General features: G+C 69.2%; 2 protein-coding genes across 6 annotated transcripts in view; one reads left to right on the top strand and one right to left on the bottom strand.

The window, feature by feature from the left end:
* BOP1 (BOP1 ribosomal biogenesis factor) overlaps positions 1-2,498 on the top strand; it is a 64,288-nt gene extending 61,790 nt beyond the window's left edge. Inside the window, exons 11-16 of the mRNA XM_086466033.1 lie at positions 115-247; positions 695-875; positions 1,000-1,288; positions 1,469-1,553; positions 1,957-2,064; positions 2,281-2,498. Coding sequence (XP_086322159.1) covers positions 115-247; positions 695-875; positions 1,000-1,288; positions 1,469-1,553; positions 1,957-2,064; positions 2,281-2,434 — 950 coding nt within the window. The 3' untranslated portion in view covers positions 2,435-2,498. The remainder of the gene's footprint in view (positions 1-114; positions 248-694; positions 876-999; positions 1,289-1,468; positions 1,554-1,956; positions 2,065-2,280) is intronic.
* Positions 2,499-3,871: 1,373 nt separating this feature from the next.
* MROH1 (maestro heat like repeat family member 1) overlaps positions 3,872-20,991 on the bottom strand; it is a 47,996-nt gene continuing 30,876 nt past the window's right edge. For 3 of the 5 annotated variants that reach the window (XM_086466271.1, XM_086466274.1, XM_086466273.1), the window contains exons 32-42: positions 20,472-20,637; positions 19,535-19,731; positions 12,139-12,276; positions 10,918-11,032; positions 9,098-9,244; positions 7,811-7,999; positions 7,149-7,301; positions 6,903-7,037; positions 6,534-6,636; positions 5,996-6,061; positions 3,872-4,182 (exon numbers count right to left, since the gene is read on the bottom strand). In XM_086466271.1, the coding sequence (XP_086322397.1) occupies positions 4,097-4,182; positions 5,996-6,061; positions 6,534-6,636; positions 6,903-7,037; positions 7,149-7,301; positions 7,811-7,999; positions 9,098-9,244; positions 10,918-11,032; positions 12,139-12,276; positions 19,535-19,731; positions 20,472-20,637 (1,495 nt within the window). In that variant the 3' untranslated portion in view covers positions 3,872-4,096. The remainder of the gene's footprint in view (positions 4,183-5,995; positions 6,062-6,533; positions 6,637-6,902; positions 7,038-7,148; positions 7,302-7,810; positions 8,000-9,097; positions 9,245-10,917; positions 11,033-12,138; positions 12,277-19,534; positions 19,732-20,471; positions 20,638-20,991) is intronic. The other 2 variants (XM_086466275.1, XM_086466276.1) reach the window with 2 other exon arrangements.

The raw sequence follows: 20,991 nt of genomic DNA, 5'->3' as shown, positions 1-20,991 counted from the left end.
CTCCCCCCCCCCCCCCCCCCAAAGCTTGGGGATGTGCCCTGGAGCCCCACGTCCCCGCCAGGCTCGGTGTCCCTGGCCGTGGCCGGCCCCGGCCCACCCGGTGCTGCCCCGCAGGCTCTGACGACGGCACGGTGCGGTTCTGGGAGGTGTGCACGGCTCGCTGCATGAAGACCCTGCCCGCGGGCGGCGTGGTGAAGAGCGTCGCCTGGAACCCCAACCCCACCGTCTGCCTGGTGGCCGTCGGCGTGTGAGTGTCCCAGCGGGGCCTTCTCCATCTCCCGGCGTTGGAGCCGTTGCTGGAGTTCCTCTCCCAAAGCCCGTCCAGCCTCCAAGGAGCACCTGGACACGCGTGGCAGCCCCCCCCCCCCGCCCCCGGCAGCGAGGATGGCCACGCCGCGGTGTGGAAAACCGCCCCGGCTCGCTGTGACCCTGCCTCTCGCTTCGCTCGGTGGCCCCCATCCTTCTGTGGAGGAACCAGTCGGTCCCCACCGTCCTCCCCGGGGCGTTTGGGCTGTGGCAGAGCTCCCCCCCGTAGTCACCCCCTCTTCTCTCTTTGCCCATCTTCGGCGGGGCCTGACTGCTCGCCGCGTCCCACGCGTCCCTCCCCGCGGCCCCGGCCCCGGCCCCGTGCTGGGCTTGCAGAGGGGGTTTCCCTCGGTGGCGCCCTGACCCGGGCGCTCGTCCCACGCTGCAGGGAGCAGTCGGTGCTGCTGGTGAACCCCTGCCTGGGGGACAAGCTGCTCTACGGGGCCACCGACCAGCTGCTCGAGTCCTACGCGGCGCCGGAGGAGGAGCGGGTCCAGCCCGTGCGGTGGATGACGGCCACCGCGGAGGAGCACGGCAGAGGCGTCCGGCTGCTCGTCCAGCACAGCAAGGTGGGGCTGGGGAGGCCCCGGGGTGGCGGGTGACCCCCTGGGCAGGCGTCGGGGGGCAGTCCCGCTGAGGGATGGTGGGGGGGGGGGGGGGCGGGCTGACCCATGGGCACCCCGCTCTCCGCAGGCCGTGAAGCAGGTGACGTGGCACGGCAAGGGCGACTACTTCGCCAGCGTCGTGGCCGACAACAGCAACCTGCAAGTGCTGATTCACCAGACGAGCAAGCGCTGGAGCCAGAACCCCTTCCGCAAGAGCAAGGGGCTGGTGCAGTGCGTCCTCTTCCACCCCGTCCGGCCCTACTTCTTCGTGGCCACCCAGCGCTACGTCCGCGTCTACAACCTCCTCAAGCAGGAGCTCACCAAGAAGCTGATGACGAACTGCAAGTGGGTGTCCAGCATGGCCGTCCACCCCGGAGGTAGGTGGCCTGCGCGCTCCCCGGGGAGCTGCCGCCTCTTGGGGGGCTGGCGGGAGGGTCCCCCTCGGCCCAGCTGGCTGCCTGGGGGGGAGGGGGGGGGGGAGCAGGCGGGGCTCTGGGTGCTGGGGGACACCGTGGGCTTCTCCGGCGCCCCCGGTAGCACCCTGTTCCCTCTCGCAGGTGACAACGTCATCTGCGGCAGCTACGACAGCAAGCTGGCCTGGTTCGACCTGGACCTCTCCACCAGACCCTACCAGCTGCTGCGGTGAGCCCCGGCGCCCCGGCCAGCCTCTGCCTGCTCCCCCGCAGCCCCCCCCCAACCCCCTGGGGCCCCTTCCCAGGGCCGTTCCCTCTCCTGGGACCTGGTGGCAGGATGGAGCCCCCTGGGGCTGTGCCAGGAGCAGCCGTCCCAGCCCGGCGTGCGGGTGTCTCGTGTGCCGGCGCGGGGGGGACGGTGACCGCAGCTCTCGGGGTGGGGCGAAGCCTTGCTGGTAGTCGGTGCTGGGCTGGTTCGAGCTGCCCACAGCAGGTCCCAGTCTGTCCCAGTTGCCCTCTCTGCTCCCATGCAGACGGTCGTTCACAGCAGAGCTCGGGGTCCCCGGCCAAGGGTCGGGACGGGGACAGAGCGTCCACCCCTCGCCCTGACGCCGCGGCCGCCGCCTTTGCAGGCACCACAAGAAAGCGCTGCGCAGCGTGGCCTTCCACAGGCACTACCCGCTCTTCGCCTCGGGCTCGGACGACGGGACCGTCATCGTCTGCCACGGCATGGTCTACAAGTACGCGGCGGGGGGCAGCCCCGGGGGCTCAGTGTCGGGTCCCCTCTCCCGCGGTGGGCGCGGCAGAGCCCCCGGAGGGGCCGCTGGGTGGGGAGGGTGCGGTGCTGCCTGCGCCTCGGCGGGGTGCGGCGCTGGTGGGGTGACTCGGGGCGGGGGCGGGGGGGGGTCGGAGGGAGGGAGCCAAAGCCCCGCGCTGATCTGCCTCCTCCACCACAGCGACCTGCTGCAGAACCCGCTGCTGGTGCCCGTCAAGGTGCTGAAGGGCCACGCGATGACGTTGGACCTGGGCGTCCTCGACGTGCTCTTCCACCCCACCCAGCCCTGGGTCTTCTCCTCCGGCGCCGACGGCACCGTCCGGCTCTACACGTAGCTGCCACCCGGTGACTGTGCCCCCCACCCCCAACCCGTGACCAGCACCCTGCGGGCGAGGGGCAGCGCCGGGACCCCCGCACTCTGCCGGGAACGTTGCTCCTGCGCCCAGACTCCTGGGGCCTTTCTCATTAAACCCTTTTGGATACCATCCTGCGCCGCCTTGTCCTGCGTTCCTGGCTCGGCCCGGGCTGGACGGGGCGCGTGGATGCCCCTGCCCAAACCCGCTCGGTGCTGCTGCCTCCCCCAGCCCAGCGCGGTGCTGGCCAGCACATCCCAGAGCTCTCGTGGCGTTCACCGTCACTGCCCAGCCCTGGAGCTCGGCTCGCCACGGCCCCGGCTGGGAGAGCTGCTCCCCCACGGAGCTCCTGTCGAGCAGGCAGGACCGGTCGGGTCCCAGCCTGACCCCCGTCCCCGTGACACCTCCATGGTGGGCGAGCGCTGGAGAGCTGGAGCCGGGCTGCACGTCGTCATCCCGCCCTCCCCAGCGCAGCCCGGGTGGAGGGGAGGGCGGTGGGGCGGAGGGCTGGGAGGGCGGAAGGAAGGGCAGAAGGTGGGAGGAGGTTGGCCTCAGCCCTCCCCGGGGTCTCCACCCGGGCTGGGGACACGCACTGGGACGTGCCCCCGCCAACGGGAGCCCCGACACCCGCTGCCCCACAGCTCGCCCCGTCGGCATCCCGTGCGAAGACACGGCGAGCAGCCAGCCCCAGCCCCGGCCAGAAAGCAGCAGGTGGCCCAGACCCCGAAACCCCCAGCACCCCTCTAACCCCAGCATCACCCCCAGTCCCTGGGGCCAGCCCAGGTTGGGGGGAGCAAGGCCCCGGTTGCCCACGGTCCCAGCGGAGGAGCCCCCTCGGCAGCCACCGTGAGCTCACCGCTGTGCCGAGCCAGGGCCGAGAGCTCACCGGCCACCTCCTGCCACCGAGCCCCAAGGGGCCTCGCCACCCTCCCTGCGGCACTGAGCACAAACCACTCCTGCCTCTCCCCCAGCAGCTCTTCTCTGCCCTGGCTCGTTCACTCTGAGCCCTACTGACACCAGGACTACCACTGACACTGCAAGCCCTGCTGGATGCAGGACTCACCCCTCCCCTTCACCCCACCACAACGCTTGAGGAGCAAAGAGCTTTATTTAAAAATACGTTTATGTACATGTGTGTCGAGAGGACGGTCACATTCACCGAGTAGGGCCCCAGGACCGGGGAGCAGCAGGGTGGGACGAGGGGCTGGAAGCAGCCCGGGGAGGGGGGGCTCAGGCTCCGTCCTGCTCCCGGCCGAGTGGGACCCCGGGGACGCTGCGGCTCCAGGCCAGCTGCAGCCCCTTCCCTCCACCCGCTGCCACCAAGGTCCCCGGCCCAGGACCCTCACCCCGTAAGTCAACCAGGACCCCAACCAGCAGCCTGCAGAGAGGGGCCACGTGCCCACCGCGTCCTCCGGCCACCGCGGTGCCACAGCCGGGCCTGGGGGTGCTGGGCCGAGCGGGCTCCTGCGGGCTGGCGAGAGCAGAGGAAGACGATGGGGCTGCCATGGAGGCAAGCGAGCCGGGCCCCGGGCGGGTGCTCGATGCAGGAAGACATGGCAGTGCCCGTGGGGGCCCCAGGCCGTGGGGCTCGCGGCGAGGAGCCGACCCAACTATTGCTGCGGTGGAGCCGGGGTGCCCCGGGGCTCACAGGATCCGGACGAGGCGGCCCAGCGTCTCGGCCACCTTCACGCGGACGGCGGGGACGGGATCCTTCAGGAGCAGGTTCAGAGCTGGAAGAAGCAGAGCACGGACATGAGGGGGGGGGGGGGGGGGGCTGCAGGAGCACAGACCTGCGGGGGAGGGGTGCTGGGGTGCTGGGGGGCTGCAGGACCACGGCCACCCACCCTGCCCCACGCTGGGACCCTGCCCGGGGGCGAAGGCGCGTCCTGGCCGCGCTCCATCGCACAAGGAAGGAGCAACTCCAGCCGCGGGGATGCTGAGCCCCTCTGCCAGCCCCCTCCCCTGCCCCAGCCCCGGGGAGAACAGGCACCCTAAGACCCCTCCAGCCCCCCAGGAGCCCCCAGCTCAGGGGAGCGATGCCGCGGCAGCACCATCCTGCTGCCGCAGAGGCGGCCGGCCCTGCCTTGGCCCCGTGCCCTGGGGGCGGTGGGAGCGAGAGGGGTCCCCGGGGCTGTTGGGGCTCCTCCTGCACCGCCCTGGGGAGGGGAAGGGCCCCAGCGCGGGGGTCCGGGGCCAGGGAGGGGAGCGGGGCCGGGAGCTGAACCCTCCGGGGGCCCGCGCAGACGCTCGCCGGGCCAAGCCTCCCCTATCAGCACGATTTCCTAATGCCTGGAACAGCTCCCGGTAGTAAGAAAACACCCCAGGTAGTTTTTCCTACCAGTAAAAGCATAATAATATTTTTCCAGTAGCTTGTTTACCCGGCGCAGGAGAGCCCTCGCCTCCCTCCCCGATCCCCCCCGGCGCCGGCGGCGAGCCAGGCTCCCCGGATCGACGTGCCCGCTCGCGGCACCCTCGGTGCGGCCGCGGGGGTGCCCCGGGGTGGGCCGCAGCGCCAGAGCCCCCCCCGGCCCCGTGGGGCCGAGCCCCTCCAGCTGGGCAGCTCCCGCCGCCCCGTCCAGGCCGGCTCGCTCCAGCGATTACTCACACGCAGGCAGATTATCTTTCACTTGTTTCAAACAGACAGGCCTCTTTCTTCTGGAAGGGCTCGGGGAGCCAACGGAAAGATAGTTTTTCCTTTTTTAGTGTTTTTTAAGCTCCCTTGGAACAATCCAAAAGTTTCCATGCATTACTATATACTATGAGGTCACTAGTGACAGGGAAAAAATCCCTGAAATCCAGGAAAATTACTTAACTCTGCTCCAAAATGCCACCAGCTTCAAGTCGACTTTTTATTAGCCCTTCGTAACGAGCCTTAACTCTGCCTTTTAACGGTTAACGCGTTGCAAACAAACCCTGCGAGTCCCCTCCTGCTTACGCTAAGCCACTGCAAATGCCCGTGAGCCTCCAGGGCTGCAGCCACCGGCCAAGGACCGGAGCCACCTGCCAAGGACCGGAGCTTTCCGGAGCTTTCGGCGCAGCCCGGGGGGGGGCCATGCCTGGCTGCGGAGCTTGGGGTCCTCTCGGCACCCCCCGGCAGAGCCCCGCTCCCGGCTGAGCCGCAACTTCAGCCCCGGGATGCCGGCAGGGTGCAAACCAGACGCCACCTCAGCATCCCCACGGCTCGGCCCCTCGGCTTTCCAGCCCAGGCCCCCCATGTCTGCTGCCTGCAGGTGCCGGGCTCGCCCCGGCCACGGCTCTGCCTTTGTGGGCTGATGAGGAGGTCGGGGGCGTTCCCCGTGTCCCCCAGCTCGCCCAGGGACGCAGCCAGGGGCAGCGCTGGATCTCACCGCGCCGGCGCACGTGGGAGGGAGCAGGATCCCATCGCAGGATCCCTCTGCGACGGCCTAAAGCCCCCGAGCTGCCGGTCCCTGGGGGCCCGTGGGGGGCTGCCCCGGGCGCTGCCCACAGCCCGGGCCGAGCCGCGGCTCCAGCGGGCAGAGGCGAGTCCCCGCTCCCCCGCCGCAGGCGGCAGCACCTACTCACCCGAAATGAGCGGGTCCAGGTCCACTTGCTGGCAGTGATCTTCATCCACGTGCAGCACGAGGAAACCTGAGGAAGAATTTCAGCCAGGGCTCGGTCTGGGTCCCACCGAGGAGCCCCACGTCCGAGGAGACGGGTACCGGCGGCAGGCTGCCGGGCACCAGCTCGCTCGTCCCGGCGTCGGCGCGTCGTGCTGTGAGTGTCCGTGAAAACCCAGGCGGAAACCGCGGCACGACCCGGCCAGGGCAGACACCGCGCGCTCAGCCGGCGTCGGTGGCAAGCGGCTGGGGAAAAGTTCCCGGGGTGCTGGCACCACCGGGGGACGTGGGACGTGTCCCCGGCACAGCGAGGCGCAGGTGGGTGCTCTGCGGGACACGGAGGCACCGGGAAGACCCGGCCGCTCCCAGCAGCCCCGCTCACCCGCAGCGCCCTCCCAGCAGAGCGGGGACGGACCGAGAGCGTTCCCCGGAGGAGAGGGACGGCTGCCCACGGGGAGCCGACACCCGCGCGAAGCCCCGGAGCGGGGCACCGGCGGCCGTACCGATGAACATGGGCGCGGCCGCGCGGATGTCCACCCAGCTGCTCTTGAAGTAGAAGAGGTTGGTTAAGATGAGGCGGTTCAGCATCTCCGGGTAGCTCTGCATCTAGGAGAGAAACGGCCGCCGAGGAAGTCACGCCGGGCACGGCTGCCCGCAGCGCCGGCACCATCTCCTGGAAGCCCAGAGCACCGGGGGAGGGCGAGGTCAGCCCGGGAACACACCCGGGCTGGGGGGGAACTGCCCTGTGCGGAGGCAGGGGCAGGACCCAGAGGACCCCACGGACCAGCAGCCCCCACACGACCCCCGCCGCGCGGCACCGAGCCCCACCGCCAGCGCCGGCACCAGTGCCAGGGGCTCTGGCAGCCGCTCACCAGGTGTTTGCAGACGTTGTTCATGAACTCGCCGTAGTGCAGGCTCCGGTCCTCCCGCAGGTGGTTGAGGAACATGTCGCAGAGCCCCTCGCAGCCCATGTTGGGGCCACACATGCGCAGGGCAAACTTGCAGGCCTGCGGCACGGAGAGGGGAGGCTGCGGCTCAGCACCTGGCGGGATCCCCGCGCCGAGGCATGGACCCCCCCGCCCCCGCCCCCGGTTCCTGCCGGCCAGCGGGGTGCTCACCCTGACAACCTCCGGCTTCGGGTCCTGGAGGTGCAGCAGCAGCGTCACCAGCCCGTTCAGGATCTGCTCGAAGAAGACCTCGCAGCGGCCTTCGCTGAACTTGGTCAGGTTGCCGAAGAGGACGATGGACGAGCGGCGGAGGTCGGGCTGCTCCTGCGGGCCGAGGGGACGAGCGGGGCTCAGCGGGGACCGACCTGCGCTGGGCATCTCCTTGCCCTGGGCGGGGGGATGGGGCTGCGCCCCCCCGGCCGTTCGAAGGGGCAGAGCAGCCGCGGAAGGAGCTGGGCAGCTCCAGAGGCAGCAGCGCCGCGGATGACACCCCCGAAGCCGGAGCGTGGGGCCTGGCCAAGGGGGGAGGCTCCCGCAGGGACCGCGGCAGCTCAGCGCAGGAGCGGAGGACGAGGCGCAAGCCCAGGGACGGGCTGGAGGCCGAGCAGGAGAAGCATCGAGCTTCCCCGCGGCGATGCTGGAGGGGTTTTGGGGTGGGCAGAACCTGCTAAGGGCAGGGAAACCCCCCCGGGACAGGCACCCACAGAGGACTTCTCTCCTCTCCCCAGCCTCGCGGCTGCCCCAGAGCACCCACGTAGCCCAGCTCTGCCCCAACCCCGCGCCCGGGAGTCAAGGTCCACGCAGCGAGCTCGGCCTCCCCGGCACAGCCTTACGCTGTCGAAGAAGGGCCGGATCCTGATGGCGATGTGGAGGAGCATGGACTGGACGTCTCTCTCCTCCACGTGATCCAGGAGCTTGGAGAGACTGGACATGGCCTCGAGCGCAACCAGGTTGTGGGGGTCGTCTTTGTCATCCATGCCGTTGACCATGGACGCCAGGAGCTTGGCCCCGTGCTTCCGCACCTGCAAGGGAAGCGGAGAGCCCCGTGGTCCCCGCGGGGCGAAACCGGGCAGGGGCGCCGGCCCTGGGTGCCCGGCAGCAGCCTCCCGCCCCGCGCCGCGCTCCCAGCCAGAGGGAGCTGGGACGAGACTCGAGCTAGGACCACGGCGGGCGGAACACCTTCGGCATGGGCCAAGCATCGCGCCGCAGCCACCGGTTCGCCTCCCGCCGGGACCATCAGTGTGGCATTTCGCGGTGCAATCGGAGCCGGCGGACGCCCGCGGCGCAGCGGGAAAGGAGGTTGGCACCAGCCGCGTTCAAGCCCGCCGTCCCTTCAGCCCCAGTGCTCGGCTTTGCCAGGAAGGGGCAAGGACGGACAGACGGGCTGCTGCCCCCGACGGCGCCGGGAGCCCTCCCAGGGCGGCACCGGGCCGGCATCGCTCCGGGTTGCCCTAGCAGATCAGGGACGGGAGCGGGAGGCAGCTCTCCGGCTGGGGCGAGCGGAGGAGCTGGCAACACCCTCTGCCACTGCCCTAACTGCGGGGGCTCATCGCTTCCCTCCTCATCCTCGCCGGGCTGCGCTGCCAGCACTGCTGGTTTCTCGCTTCCCCGCGGCCGCTCGCGCAGCCCGGCGTGCCGGGGGCCGTCCGGGCAGGGCTCACGCCAGCAGAGCGGTATTTTTAGCAGCTGCTTGTATTTTATCAGCCGATCGCGGTAGCGCACTGTCTGTCTCGGGGCTGGCCCGCCCGCCCGTGACCTCTTGCCGGGGTTCGGCACGGGCCCAGCACGGGAGCGGGGGCCCTGCCAAGCCCCCGCGCTGCCGCCGAGCGGCCGTGGGGTACGGAGAGCTGCGGGGTCAGGCCGGCAGCCCCCCACGCTCCCACACCCGCGGGGTTCGCGGCGTCGGCTCCCCTCCCGGTGCGTCCGGAGCGCGGCCGGGACCAGCCACCCCTGAGCACGGGGTGGAGGCGCCGGCACCGGGGCGAGGAGGTGGCCAACGGTGCTGCCTGAAGACCCGCCCTGACCTTGGCAAGCAGCATCTCCCGGGGGCTACCTGCTGCCTTCTCCCACCCAGCCCCGGCCAGGACCCTCGGGCCGAGCCGCGCCGGGTTCGCCCTCACCTTTTCCGGCGAGCCGGCGGCGATGTTGCCGAGCCCGCGGAGCGCCAGCATCCGCACCAGCATGCAGGCGTCCTTCTGCCTCCCCGCCATGCTGTCCATCACGGTCTCCAGCAGCATCAGGTCGTTCACCACGTTGCTGCTGAGGAGCTGAAGCAGAGGAGAGCCTCAGCGCCGGCAGCTCGGGCGCCCCGCGAGCCACGAGGGAGACGAGGGCCGGGTTTCGGCTGCCCTTGGTCCTTCACACCGGGGAAAAGCCCCGGTGGATTTGGTTTGGCCGCCGGCTTCCCGGCAGACCCTCGCTCCGCAGCCACCCAGCGACAGGGCTGGAGGAGCCCTCGGCCCCTGCACCCCGCGGCGGGCACGTGGATTTGGGGAACCTGCGATAAGGCGCAGGGGGAAGACGGGAGGACGCCAAGTCGGGAAGAAGGGGGAAGCCCGGCTGAGCACCGACAGCCGGGAGGAACCCACGGAACCTCCGGGGAAGCTAAACCCTCGCCCCCGAGACCGCCTGCCAGGGGAGACGAGGCCACGGAGAGGTGGGAGCACGTACAGGGACGGAGGGCCAAAGCGCAGCCCCCGGGCTGGGGACCGGCCAGGGGCATCACTCCCAGAGCGGCGCGGGGGCGCCCGGAGCCGCCACGTTCCCCGGGAGCATCCCCAGCGGCCGAGCAAGAGCAGAACCGGAGCTTTCGGCGAGCAAGCTCCCGGTTCCCGGAGCGTGCCGAGCGGCGCTGGGAGGAGCCGGCCAGGCAGAGACCCCAGGAGACCTGGCGGGAGGGAGCGGGCAGGGCTGCTCTCCCGCTGACCCTCCGCACCGAGGCCCCGGGCGGTGGCGAGAGCCACGCACGGAAGCGGGACGAGCTCCAAGGAGCGTCGCTGGCGCTCTCCGGTGGGGCCTGGCTCCTCCCGGACGGAGGAGCCTCCGCGGTGCCAGCGCCGAGCTCGGGCCGGACACCCGCGGGCAGCGAGGGCTGTGCCGGCGGGCACTGCCAGCACCCCCCTGGGTCCCAGGGGCTGGCAGGGAGCCCCCCGTCCCAGCGGGACGAGGCAGCGACAGCCGTCCTGGGGGCAGCGGCCGCCCCTCTGCCGCCGCCCGGGGGACCCCGCGGCTCCCGGCGGCCGTCCCCCTCCTCGCTTCCCCTCTGTCATCTCCGTCACTGGCACGGCCGAGAGAAAAGGGACTGAGCTCTCACCTCATCAGTTTTCAGAGAGGGAGACACAGGCATTTGCTTCCTTCCCCTCCAGCTCCACGGTGAGGCAAAGCTGCTATTTTAAACCCTTGAAGGATGCAGGGAGCCAACCACACTCCAAAACTAAAGCAGATTCTGGGACGGGCTCCAAGAGCCTGAGCCGGCAGCTCCCCCAGCCAAACAGAAAATAAAAACAGTGCCTTAATCCCAGGCTGCTTAAGCAGCTGAGAATTTAAAAGGTGGTTTATAAGGGGGGGATATAGCTCTGCGTTGTTGGCATAAGGTGCTCCTTTATGTAACACAAACTCCTCGAGTGGCCCAGGGCTTTAAGGTGGGACGTTCGGGGAGATAGGGTTACCGGCGGCTGGCCGCGCCGCCGGCGAGGGGAAAGGACTTGAGTCACTTCATTCCTGCGGGTGGTACGTCAGGACGGAGCTACGGTTTGCTGGCTCATGGCGGGGATGCGTTCAGAGCTGGACTCCTGCGGGCCCGGCTCTGCCACCCCCTCCACCGGAGGGTCGGGAAGGCGAGGAGGGCCGAGGCAGAGCCCCCGCTGCGGGGGGACGGATGGACGGACGGACGGACGGGCAGGAGCGGTGGCTCGGCCGCCCCGCGACACCCCCTGCTCACCTCGGCGAAGAAGGCGGTGGTGGTGACCCTCTGGCTGTCGAAGACGCTGCCCAGCGTTGGGACGAGGTTCTTCACGATCAGGGGGAGCCGGGGGCCGGCGTGTCGCGCCATCGCCCTGCGGACAGAAGCGGCACGCGTCACCCGCGCCGGCGGCCCCTGGACCCCGGGGAGGGGGCTCTGAGCGAGCTGGCCACCCCCTTCACCCGGGGGTCCGCCACCGAGCGCGGGGAGGCGCTGGCACGGCTGCGGCACAGAGCCGGCACGCTGGCAGCCGGGGCGGAAAAGCTGGTGGCCCTGGGCGGGCGCCGTCCCCTCCTGCCACCCGCAGGTCCGAGCCCAGGCCCGGTGAGCGCCGGGCACGCTGGCAGAGGCCGGCTCCTTGGCCAGGAGGGACGGGTTTTGTTTCGGATGAGACACTCTCCAGCGTCTGGGAGGTTCCATAAAGCATTTTTGCAAATGCTGGAAAATCCCAAACCGCTCGTCTCCTCCGCAGCCGTCCAAGAGCTATTCGCGGCGCTGGGCGGAGGGACAGCGAAGTCCCCGGCTGAACCGGGCTCCGCCGAACTGGACCGCGGGCTGCGGCCGTCCCTCGGCCTCACGCCAAACTCGCCGCCGTCGGCACGAGGCCGCGCAGCCCCCGTGGGAAGGCCAGGCAGCCGCCGGGCAGCCGCCTGCGGGGATCGGGCGCCGCTGCCATCCTCGAAGAACCACAAGGACGTTTCGGCAGCAGCAAAAGGAAAACCAATTCCCTTCCGAGGCTTTTCGGTGCCGGTCGCACCTCGGTGAGGAGGGAACAGGGAGGCAGAGCCCTGATGGCAGCACGGCGAAGCCGCCGATGGCAGCAAAGGTTGGGCTGCCGTGCCCGAAGAGCTGCCGCACAGCCCCCGCGGGGGGCACGCCGCAGCCGGACCGGCGGCCGGCACACCACAGCCGGACCGGCGGCCGGCAACAGCCGCATCCAGCCCCACCACGCTTCCAGGAACGCGGCTCAGCCCCCCAGTCGGGGCTGCTCCCAGCTCTGGGACAGATCCGGCCACCCCGCGGTGGTGCCGTGGGAAGCCGGCGAGAGCCTCCACGGGCTCTGTGGCGCGGCAGCCCCCCGGGGACCCGGCGCACCCCCTCCCCGCTTGCTACGGGCTGCTGGCCCGCTCCCACCGGCCGCGGCGCAGCTCTTGCACCGACGCTAGAGGGGACAGTGGAGACCCGGCGCCAGCACCTTACCCGGCAAGCACGGCGATGCCGTCGTGGTGCCTCTCGGGACTCGCCATCAGCTCCCAGCCGCCGGCGCTGCCCACGGCCCTGGCGACCTCCTCGCTGCCGCCCCGGGCCAGCATGACCTTCAGGGTCTCCACGGCACAGCTGGGGAGAGAAGCGGGGCGGCGGGGTCAGGGCAGGCTGCCGCAGCCCTGCCCGCAGCCCTGCCCGCCCGGCAGGTCGCGGGGCAGCAGGCGGGGGGACTCCTTGCCCGGGGGGGGGGGGGGGGGCTGGGGCAGGCGGGAGGCGTCGGGGTGCTCGAGGACGGGATGAGTTACGCGAGGGCTGCAGCCGGAGCGAGCCGAGCCCATAACTCACGGCCACTTCCACCGACGCCGCGGCGGTTGCCGTTAAAGCGATCCAAGACAATGGACTGAAAAGTAAAGAAGTCCAGAACTGCTTTAAGGAGGGGGGTGGGTTTTTTCGTTTTGCATTAATATTTTATAGGTGGGGATTATTTTGCTGCGAGCACAGAGCAACATATGGGAAACATACGTTATCCTGTCAAAACAAAACAAATATTAGCGACGGATAAATCTCAGCCCTCGGCGCGAGCTGGAGGAACGCCGGTACCCCACGGGCGAAGAAAAGGTAAGTTCGCAGGAGCGCCCCAACGCCAAGCTCTCCCAGCCCGGGCGCCGGGCTCACGGTGGAGCACCAGCACCGACCCAGCTTTCCGGCACCCTCGCCCGGCGCTCGCCCGAGCGGCGCGTCCTTACGGGCCAAGGCCGAGCGGCTGCCGGCGGCAGGAGGGCACGAGGAGCGGCGGGGAAGGAGGCCGGAGCAGGCGAAGGACGCGGCTTTGCTCGCCTGCTCGGCACGGCCGCGTCCGGAGCTCACGACGAGGGGTCTCCGCGGCGTCCCCCGGGAGCGCCAGCAGAAGCCGGCCGGTCCCGCGCTGCTCCCCCGCGGCCGGGCGGGCGGCTCGGCTCTGACCCGCGGGGCAGGCGGTGCCGAAGCCTCGAGTCTGCGCCGCCCACCGCGCCCGGAGGAGCCAGCGAGCGCCGGCGAGCAGGACCACGAACGCTTGCCGAGGAGCCAGCTCGCTCGGCTCTTGTGAAAAGCCCAGACTGGTGGGGAGCCTTTCGGCATCCCGGCACCGTGCAGACCACAGGACAACAAGGGACTAATTACTAATTAGAGAAAACCTTAGGCAGAAGCCTTCTTCCACCGTCTGTCCGCACCAATCTGCCGGTATACGTAACAGTCCTGGTTTTAGCGTTTTGGAGCCTGGCCGTACTCCGTTTTGGAGTTTTCCAGCCTGTTTTCAGGGAGAGACAGCCCAGCTCGACTCCCCGGAGCCGGCTGCAGGGCTCCCTTTCCGCGAGCTGCAGCCGAAACGGCGAAGGGGCGCGCAAGCGTCTCCGTGGAGAGACGTCCTCCCGCGGAGCGAGTCTCTGGCCTCGAATGCAGAACCACAGAACCACTCAGGTGGGAAAAGACCTCGGAGACCATCGAGTCCAACCATCCACCCTGCTCTGCCAAGCACACCCCCAAACCGTAGCTCCAAGCGCCGCGGCTAACCGACCTTCACCCACGCTAAGGGATGGTGACTCCACCACCTCCCTGGGCAGCCTGTTCCAGCGTCTGACAACCCTTTCAGGGAAGAAATTTTTCCTCATGTCAAGCCTAAACCTACCCTGGTGCAGCTGGAGTCCGTTCCCTCTTGTTCTGTCATTCCTGACCTGAGAAGAGACCAGCACCTCCCGCTCTGCGGTGTCCCCTCAGGCAGCTGCAGAGAGCACTAAGGTCTCCCTCAGCCTCCTTTTCTCGAGGCTAACCAGCCCCAGATCCCTCAGCCACCCTTCGTAACACTCACTCTCCAGGCCTTTCGCCAGCTTCGTCGCCCTTCTCTGCGCTCTCCGCAGCGCCTCGATGTCCTTCTCGCAGCGAGGGGCCCAGCACTGCCCCCAGCACTCCAGGGGCGGCCTCACCAACGCCGAGCACAGGGGCACGATCCCCTCCCTGCTCCTGCTGGTCACACCATGGCTGACACAGGCCAGGATGCTGTTGGCCCTCTTGGCCACCTGGGCACACTGCCGGCTCACGTCCAGCCGGCTGCCGACCAGCACCCCCAGGGCCTTTCCCCCCGGGGCACTTCCCAGCTGCTCCTCCCCAGCCTGTAGCGCTGCGTGGGGTTGGTGTGACCCAAGGGCAGGACCCGGCACTTGGCCTCGTTGAACCTCATCCAGTTGACCTCGGCCCATCGATCCAGGCTGCCCAGATCCCCCTGCAGAGCCTCCCTACCCTCAACCAGATCAACACTCCCCCCCCAATTTCGTGTCATCTGCAAACCTGCTGAGGGAGCACTCGATCCCCTCATCGATGAAGACGTTAAACCAGACCGGCCCCAACACTGAGCCCTGGGGAACGCCCCTTGCGACCGGATTTAACCCCATCGCTCACCACCGCCTGCTGCGCTTCACCCCGCGGAGCGTGGGGCTCATCCGAGCCGTGAGCAGCCGCTTCCTTCACTCCGCGGGAAACAGCGGCGAAGGCTTTACGGAGGTCGAGGCAAACGACATCCACGGCCCTTCCCTCCTCCGTCAGGCGGGTCATCTTGTCGCCGCAGGCCATCAGGCTCGTTAAGCCCGTCACCAGCCCGCGCTGCCTGGCCGCTCTGTAAACGACTCGCCATGGCACTCGAGATGATCCACTCCGTGGCCTCCCAGGTCAGACTGACGGGTCTGTCGCTTCCCAGATCCTCCCTTCGGCCTTTCGTGGAGACGGGTGTCACGTCTGCTCTTCTCCAGCCCCCTGGGACCTCCCGTCCCAGCGGCCTGGGCTCCTTTTTTCACTAGGGCAGCCGGTTCAGCGGGGAGGTACGGCCTCTGCTTCTCGTGGAGCAGGAGACCCGGACGCCCGCCAGCCCAGCAGCGGGCAGCTCAGCTCCCCGGGGGGGCTGAGCATCGGCCCCCAGCCTCAGTCCTGCGGGGGGGGGGGTCCCACACAGCCGAGCCCCGCACGGGCTCCAGCGCCGGCGCTCGGCAGACACACGGCGGTAGCTCTGCCCGTCCCCGCGCCCTCGCTCTCGCCGGGGCAGGAATCGTCACCGCACGCTGCCGCAGCGCAGCTCTTGGACCCCTCGGCCCCAGAAGACCGAGCCAGCCCCCCTGCCCCAGCACAAGGCCGACCTAACCCTGGTGGGACATCCCGTACGCCTCCGGTGCTCTCGGCCCATCCCGGGGGTTCTCGCCCTCGCTGGCAGGGAGGCCCCGCAACGCCTAACTCCAGCTTCGGTGCAGCGGAGACCCCCCTCCTGCGGCACCGTGGGGACCACTGACACCTCCACCGAGCCAGAAAAGTCCCCGAGCCTCAGAACTCAAAGCATCAGCACGGGTAAAGCTGTAATTTAGCCCGAGAAAGCTGCAGTGGGATTTATTTTCTTGCAGCGTAAGAAAACAGCAACAAAAAAAGCCTCCTGGCAGGTGCCCAGGGACAACAGAGGCCGGCGAAGGCCACCGACCTTCCCACCAGCTCCTGGGTCTGACGGGCAACGTCCCGGCACCAGCCCGGTGCTCACAGGCGGCTGCTCCCGGCAAAGCCGCCACGTGCCGGCTGCGGGATTCGGGCTCCGCTCGAACCCGCCCGAGGTTTCGGCTCCCAGCCTGCCCCTCCAGGCTCTCCCGCTCCTTCCCAAGAGCTGAGGAGCCCGAGGCGGGTTGAGCCCCCGCAGCCCCGGAGGCTGCTCCTGCGAGGCAGATGGTTCGAGCCGCTCGTTCACGAGGTTTGCTTTTTCCACAGCGTCCTATAGACGCTTCCTCCCTTTCCAACAAAAGCCCGGGTCTTCCAGGCTCCCTTTCCTGCCAAGCTATCATATTCACCTTTACCATCTCGCTTTGGCATTCAAACGTCATGAAGACTCGGGATCCGAAGCGCGCGCAGGAAATCACTTGGATATTGTAACCCGCTCCCGGGACCCGGCTGGAATTTCACCTCCCCGCAGTTTTTCCGCGCGGTGGACAAAGGCCGCTCCCCCTCCATCCCTCAGCGATGACTTCACGGGCGCCCAGCCACGGCTACCTGCCCGCACCCACGCGGCAGGCGCGGAGAGAGGGCTCGGAGCGGAACCACGTCCCCTTCCCTGCCCCTCGGGTCAGTCCCCGGCAGAAGCCGGCGTGACGCAGCCCCTCGGCTCCCCAAAAGCACCGGGGACTCGCGGCTGCTCCGTGCCGACACCTGCGAGACCGAGGGGAGGTGGGAGAAGCGGCGCTGAGAAACGCCACGTCTGGGGAGCGGCGGTGCGGGAGCCCCCGTCCCTTCTCGAGGGCACAGACGCGGCGAGCGTGACCCACCGACCGTGGTCCCGAGGGAGCGGCGCCAGCGCCGCGGCGAGGAAGCCCCTCCGGCACAATCCTGCCCACCTCCACCCAGCAAAGCCCGGGACGGAGCCTCAATCCGCGGCAGCGGGAGGGAGCGGCGCTGCTCCCCCCACCCCGCCTCTGGGTGCCGAGGAGCCGCCGGGAGCCGCTTTCTGGCCGGCACATCGGGTGTTTTCACGAGGGTCTGGGGGCTCTCGCACGCCGACGGCTCGCTCCGGGCATCGGCGGCTGCCGCGGGGAGCCGCCGGACAGCGGCGGGGAGGCGCACGGGCTCAGCCAGCCCCGCGCCAGGGACCCCGGCGGTAGTTCAGCCCGTTCCGGTTTGTGTCCCCCGACGCTGCCCGGAGTCCAGACGCTTTTGGGGGAAAAGCGGTCGTTTTCCGGCTCCTTCCCTGGGAGGCAACCAGTTGCTTCGAGGCCCGTGTTACGGCACAGGCTCTGGCTGGGCTCTGCCCCCGCCTCTCCCCCAAGAGCCCGGCGAGAACAGGCAGTCCTGGCTGCGCCAGCCCGAAGCCGCCAAGGCAGCGGCGAGCGCCGGGATCTGCACGAAGCCACCCCCGAACCCGCAAACCACCCCGAGGGGACGGGGCAGGTGCCGCGGGCTCGGGGAGCGACACCGCTGGCATGGCCATGGGGCAACCCACGGCCAGCCTTAACCAACCTGCTCCTCCGGCGCATCGGGGTCGTCGGACTTTAGTCTAACACGCGGTCTAAATAAAACACCAACCCGACGGCAGCCCTGCCACCCGGTGGGACAACCCCTTGCCACTCACTACACGTCCCTGCGGGAGAAGGCACCCTCCGCGTCAGCTTCCCGAGGCAAAGGCGTGCCCACCGCGGCACGCGGCGGGTATTGCTCGGTGCGCCCAACGCCGCCTTCCAGCCGCTCCGCTCGGGGTAAGGAAATGGCTTTTCTTCGCCGACAAACGAACGGCCAAGCGAGGCCAGGGCCCTTGGTCTGGCGTCTCTGTGGGCTCCTCCAGGCTTTTTTTTCCCCCCTAAGGCTAAGAACAGCCTGTAAAAAGCCCGAGTCTGGAAGGACACGAGAGGATAGAGCTGAAAATCAGGGCAGAGCTTCCTCCCCGCAGGCCGACCCGAGCTCCAGGGGAACCTTTAGATGTTTTGCTGGTGGAGGAAGCGAGCGAGTGGCTGGAGAAGCAGCCCCGGAGAAGGACCCCCCGCCCTTGCACTTGGCCTTGTTGAGCTCCACGAGGTTGGCACGGGCTCGTGTCGGCGGGGAACTGGCCGAGGGCGCGCTCGGTCCCGCTGCCCGTGTCGCCCACGAAGGTGTCCAACAGCGGCGGTGCCAGCAGCGACCCCCGAGGCGCTCCTCAGGGCAGGAGGTGGCCGCGTGCAGGAGCGGGGCTGTTTGCGCCTGACCCGCAGCCGCGGCACGGCGGAGGCCGAAGAGACCAGCCCTGCTCCTTCCTCCTGCAGGGCAGCTCCGAGGTGCAGGGTGGAAGAGCAACCCCTCGGTGCTGTTCGGCAGCGCTGGATGGAGCCACGCAGGGCACCGGCAACGCCCGGAGAACCAGCACCTCACACCAACCCAGCACGACGCCGCTGAGAAGCTGAAGACCCACGCGGTCCGGCAGCCCCACCGCGCCGTGGGTTACAGCCTCACGTGGGCTCCCGGGAGGGGACTCGCTGAAGCCCAGGGGTGGGCGAGTCCCGCCGCTCGCCTTCGCGGCGTCCCACCTCTCCCAGCACAACGGCTCTGCTGGAAACGTCCAGGAGCTGGTGGCGCTCAGCCCGCCGGCCAGCGCGGCGCTCGCAGGCTCAGAGCGACACGGACCGACAGCCCGCCCGGGGCACGGACCCGGCGGGGGACACGGACCCTGCGGGGGACACGGACCCTGCGCCCCCAGAGCGGGCAGAGGGGCGCAGCCGCCTCCTCTCCCCCTGCGGCCAGGGGAGAGCCGCGCTTGCAGAGGCCCTGGCAGCGCCCTCGCAGCCCCGGGGCCAACGCCGGCGCTGCTCCGCGCCGGCAACCACCCTTAGGTGCTCGGAGCGGGCTGCGTGGCTCACGCAGAAGGTTATTTAGCAGCCGCGGTGGCTTTCGCCTGGGTTCAGCAACTGGCCCTTGGGGGCTTCAGGGCCTCTCACGACATTTGTACACCCACGCTCTTCTAAAACCCACAAGAACCAGCCCCAGGGGGAAGGCCGGGACCCGAACCCGCCTTTTAAAAAGCCGCTGCTCGCCCCCTGCCTGGGCGGGCAGCGCGGAGGCTGTCGGCGTCCCCCGGGCAGCTCCTCGCCCCGCTGCCTGCTCGGCTGTTCGAGGACGTTGGCTGCGACCAGGCAGGGGGGCAGAGCGGCTGGAGAGCGGGACCCGAGCCCACCCCTCGGCTCCCCGGGACTCCTCCCCAGCGGTGGGGGACACCCCAGGCTCAAAGCTCCAGAAGCTGGACCGCGGTGGCTCGGCACCGCCACCTCTCCCCAGGGGAAGGTGGCGTCGTGGCCCCGCTCACTCGACGGGCCGCGATTCGGCGCGACCGAGACACGCTGCAGCCATCTGCGCGGCGAAGCCAAGGAGTTCGCTCTTTCCAGCTTCCTCTCCTCATCCTTCGCGGGAGCGGAGCCATCCTCCCTCCCCAAAACGCCCGCCCGCCCCCGCCGTGCCCAGCGAGCCCCGGGGGGGGGGGGGGGGGCTCTGCCGAGCGCCGCTCCCAGAGCCAGCGGGGCTTTTTCGGGCGGCCGCGGCAGCGACCCAATCCGGCAGGGCTCTGGCGCTGCGGCTGCCGGGGCTCTGAGCAGCACATCTTGCACTGCGGCTGCAGAGGCGGCTGATTTAATGCTTCCCCGTTTAGAGAGTGTGTTCTGCAGAAGAAAACACACCAAAAAAACCCCCCAACAAATACCAGCCCCAGAGCCCAAACCGCACCAGAGGGCAGGCCGTCACGCCCAAGGCGTTACGGCCCGGGGGGGTTATTGCCCAGCCCTCCGACCGCAGGCGCAGCCCACGCTGCCGCCCTTGCCCAACCAAAAATGAGTTCCACATGGCAGGTAGGCGCGTTCCCTCCGCCCCGGCTGCGCCGTACCTGCAGGGATGGAGGCTCCGGGGGGCCGGGCCGTGGCTGCTGCTCCTCCTCTCCCTGCTCTGCAGGTTCTTCGGTAGCTGGACACCCACGGTGCAGCTGACGCGCAGCAGGAGAGTCACAAACAACGGCGGGTAGAGTCCCAGCACCGCTGCCCCAGACTCCGGAGCAGACATGATCTCATACAAAGCACATGTGGCCTGGAAGGAGAGCGAACGCGCGGGAGAAGAGGATTAGGAGGGGATCTCCCACACCCCACGCCGATATCTGTTAGTAAATAACCCAGCGAGGCGGCCAGAGGGTTTTCGCTCCTTCCCACGACGCTGAGGGCTGGCAAAGCGCCGGCGCCTACCCCCGGCGTAACCCCCGCTCCGGGTCCCGCGCGCAGCTCCGACGGAGCCGCAGCCGCCGGGACAAAAGCACTGCTCCTGGGGAAAGCTGGGTGAGGTCTGAAGCCCGTACCTGGGGAAGGAGAGCAAGAGCTCGGGTTTTACGGGCAGGAAGACATCACCCAGCCCTGCTCCGGCTCATTTAAAAAGCCGTAATTACACGGCACAACACAGAGGGGTGTTAAGGACAGAGCGGGGAGGGGAGGAGGGTCTGCTTCCCGCGCGGCTGGTCCTGTACCATCTGCACTCGGTCCTTCAGAGGAGGAGGAAATTTTCACAGCTGCTTTACTGCTCAGAAAGCTGCCAAGCTGGGTTTATTTTTTCTGAAGGGATAAAATGCAAAGTGGTCTCCCTCGAGGACGGACACCTGAGAGGCTTTTTACGAGCCGGTGGATTAGCTCTAATAGGCATTACAGAGCGATGCGTTATTTCCAGAGTCCGCGCCTGGCACGAACTCCCGAGCCAAGGAAATGAAAAAAGCGTCGCAGGTGTGGGGAACGGCATCCCCCGCGGGGCCGGGAGCCGGGCAGGGCCGGCAGCGGGACACTTACGGCCAGGGGCAGCGGGGTGGCGATGCGCTCGGATCCGCTCCCCAGCAGGAAGCACTTGCTCTCCTTGTAGGGGACATCCCGGTTCACCTTCTCCAGGAGCTGCTCCAGGATCTGCGAGGTGAGGGTGGGCTCGGTGGCCAGGGACCTCCACATGGTGCACGTGTGGCTAGAGGAGAGGAGAGGAGAGGAGAGGAGCGCTGCTCTGGGGCCGGCTGCCATCGTTCAGTCGCTCCCCAGTTTGAGGGGCCGCGACCGCCGTCCCCCTCCCCGCGCCAGGGAGCCCCTGGGCCACGTCACCCACCGCACCGCACCAAAACGCGGGCGAGGAGCACATCGCCGCCGGGCAGGAGCCGCCTGGCTCGGCAGCTCCGCTCGCCCCCGGCTGCCGGCAAAGCCGGCACGGAGAGCGGGAGCCTGCGCCGGCGGCAAGCCCCGGGCGGGAGAGCCGTGCCGGGCGGCTCACGGGAGCTGCGTGCCGGGGGAGGCTGCGCCGGGCGATCCTCACCCGACGGCAACACCC

The sequence above is a fragment of the Leptosomus discolor genome, chromosome 5, assembly GCF_034619465.1.
Source record: "Leptosomus discolor isolate bLepDis1 chromosome 5, bLepDis1.hap2, whole genome shotgun sequence".
Lineage (NCBI taxonomy): Eukaryota > Metazoa > Chordata > Aves > Leptosomiformes > Leptosomidae > Leptosomus > Leptosomus discolor.
Note: the sequence above shows the minus strand (reverse complement) of the source record. Positions and strands in the feature narration are given on the sequence as shown.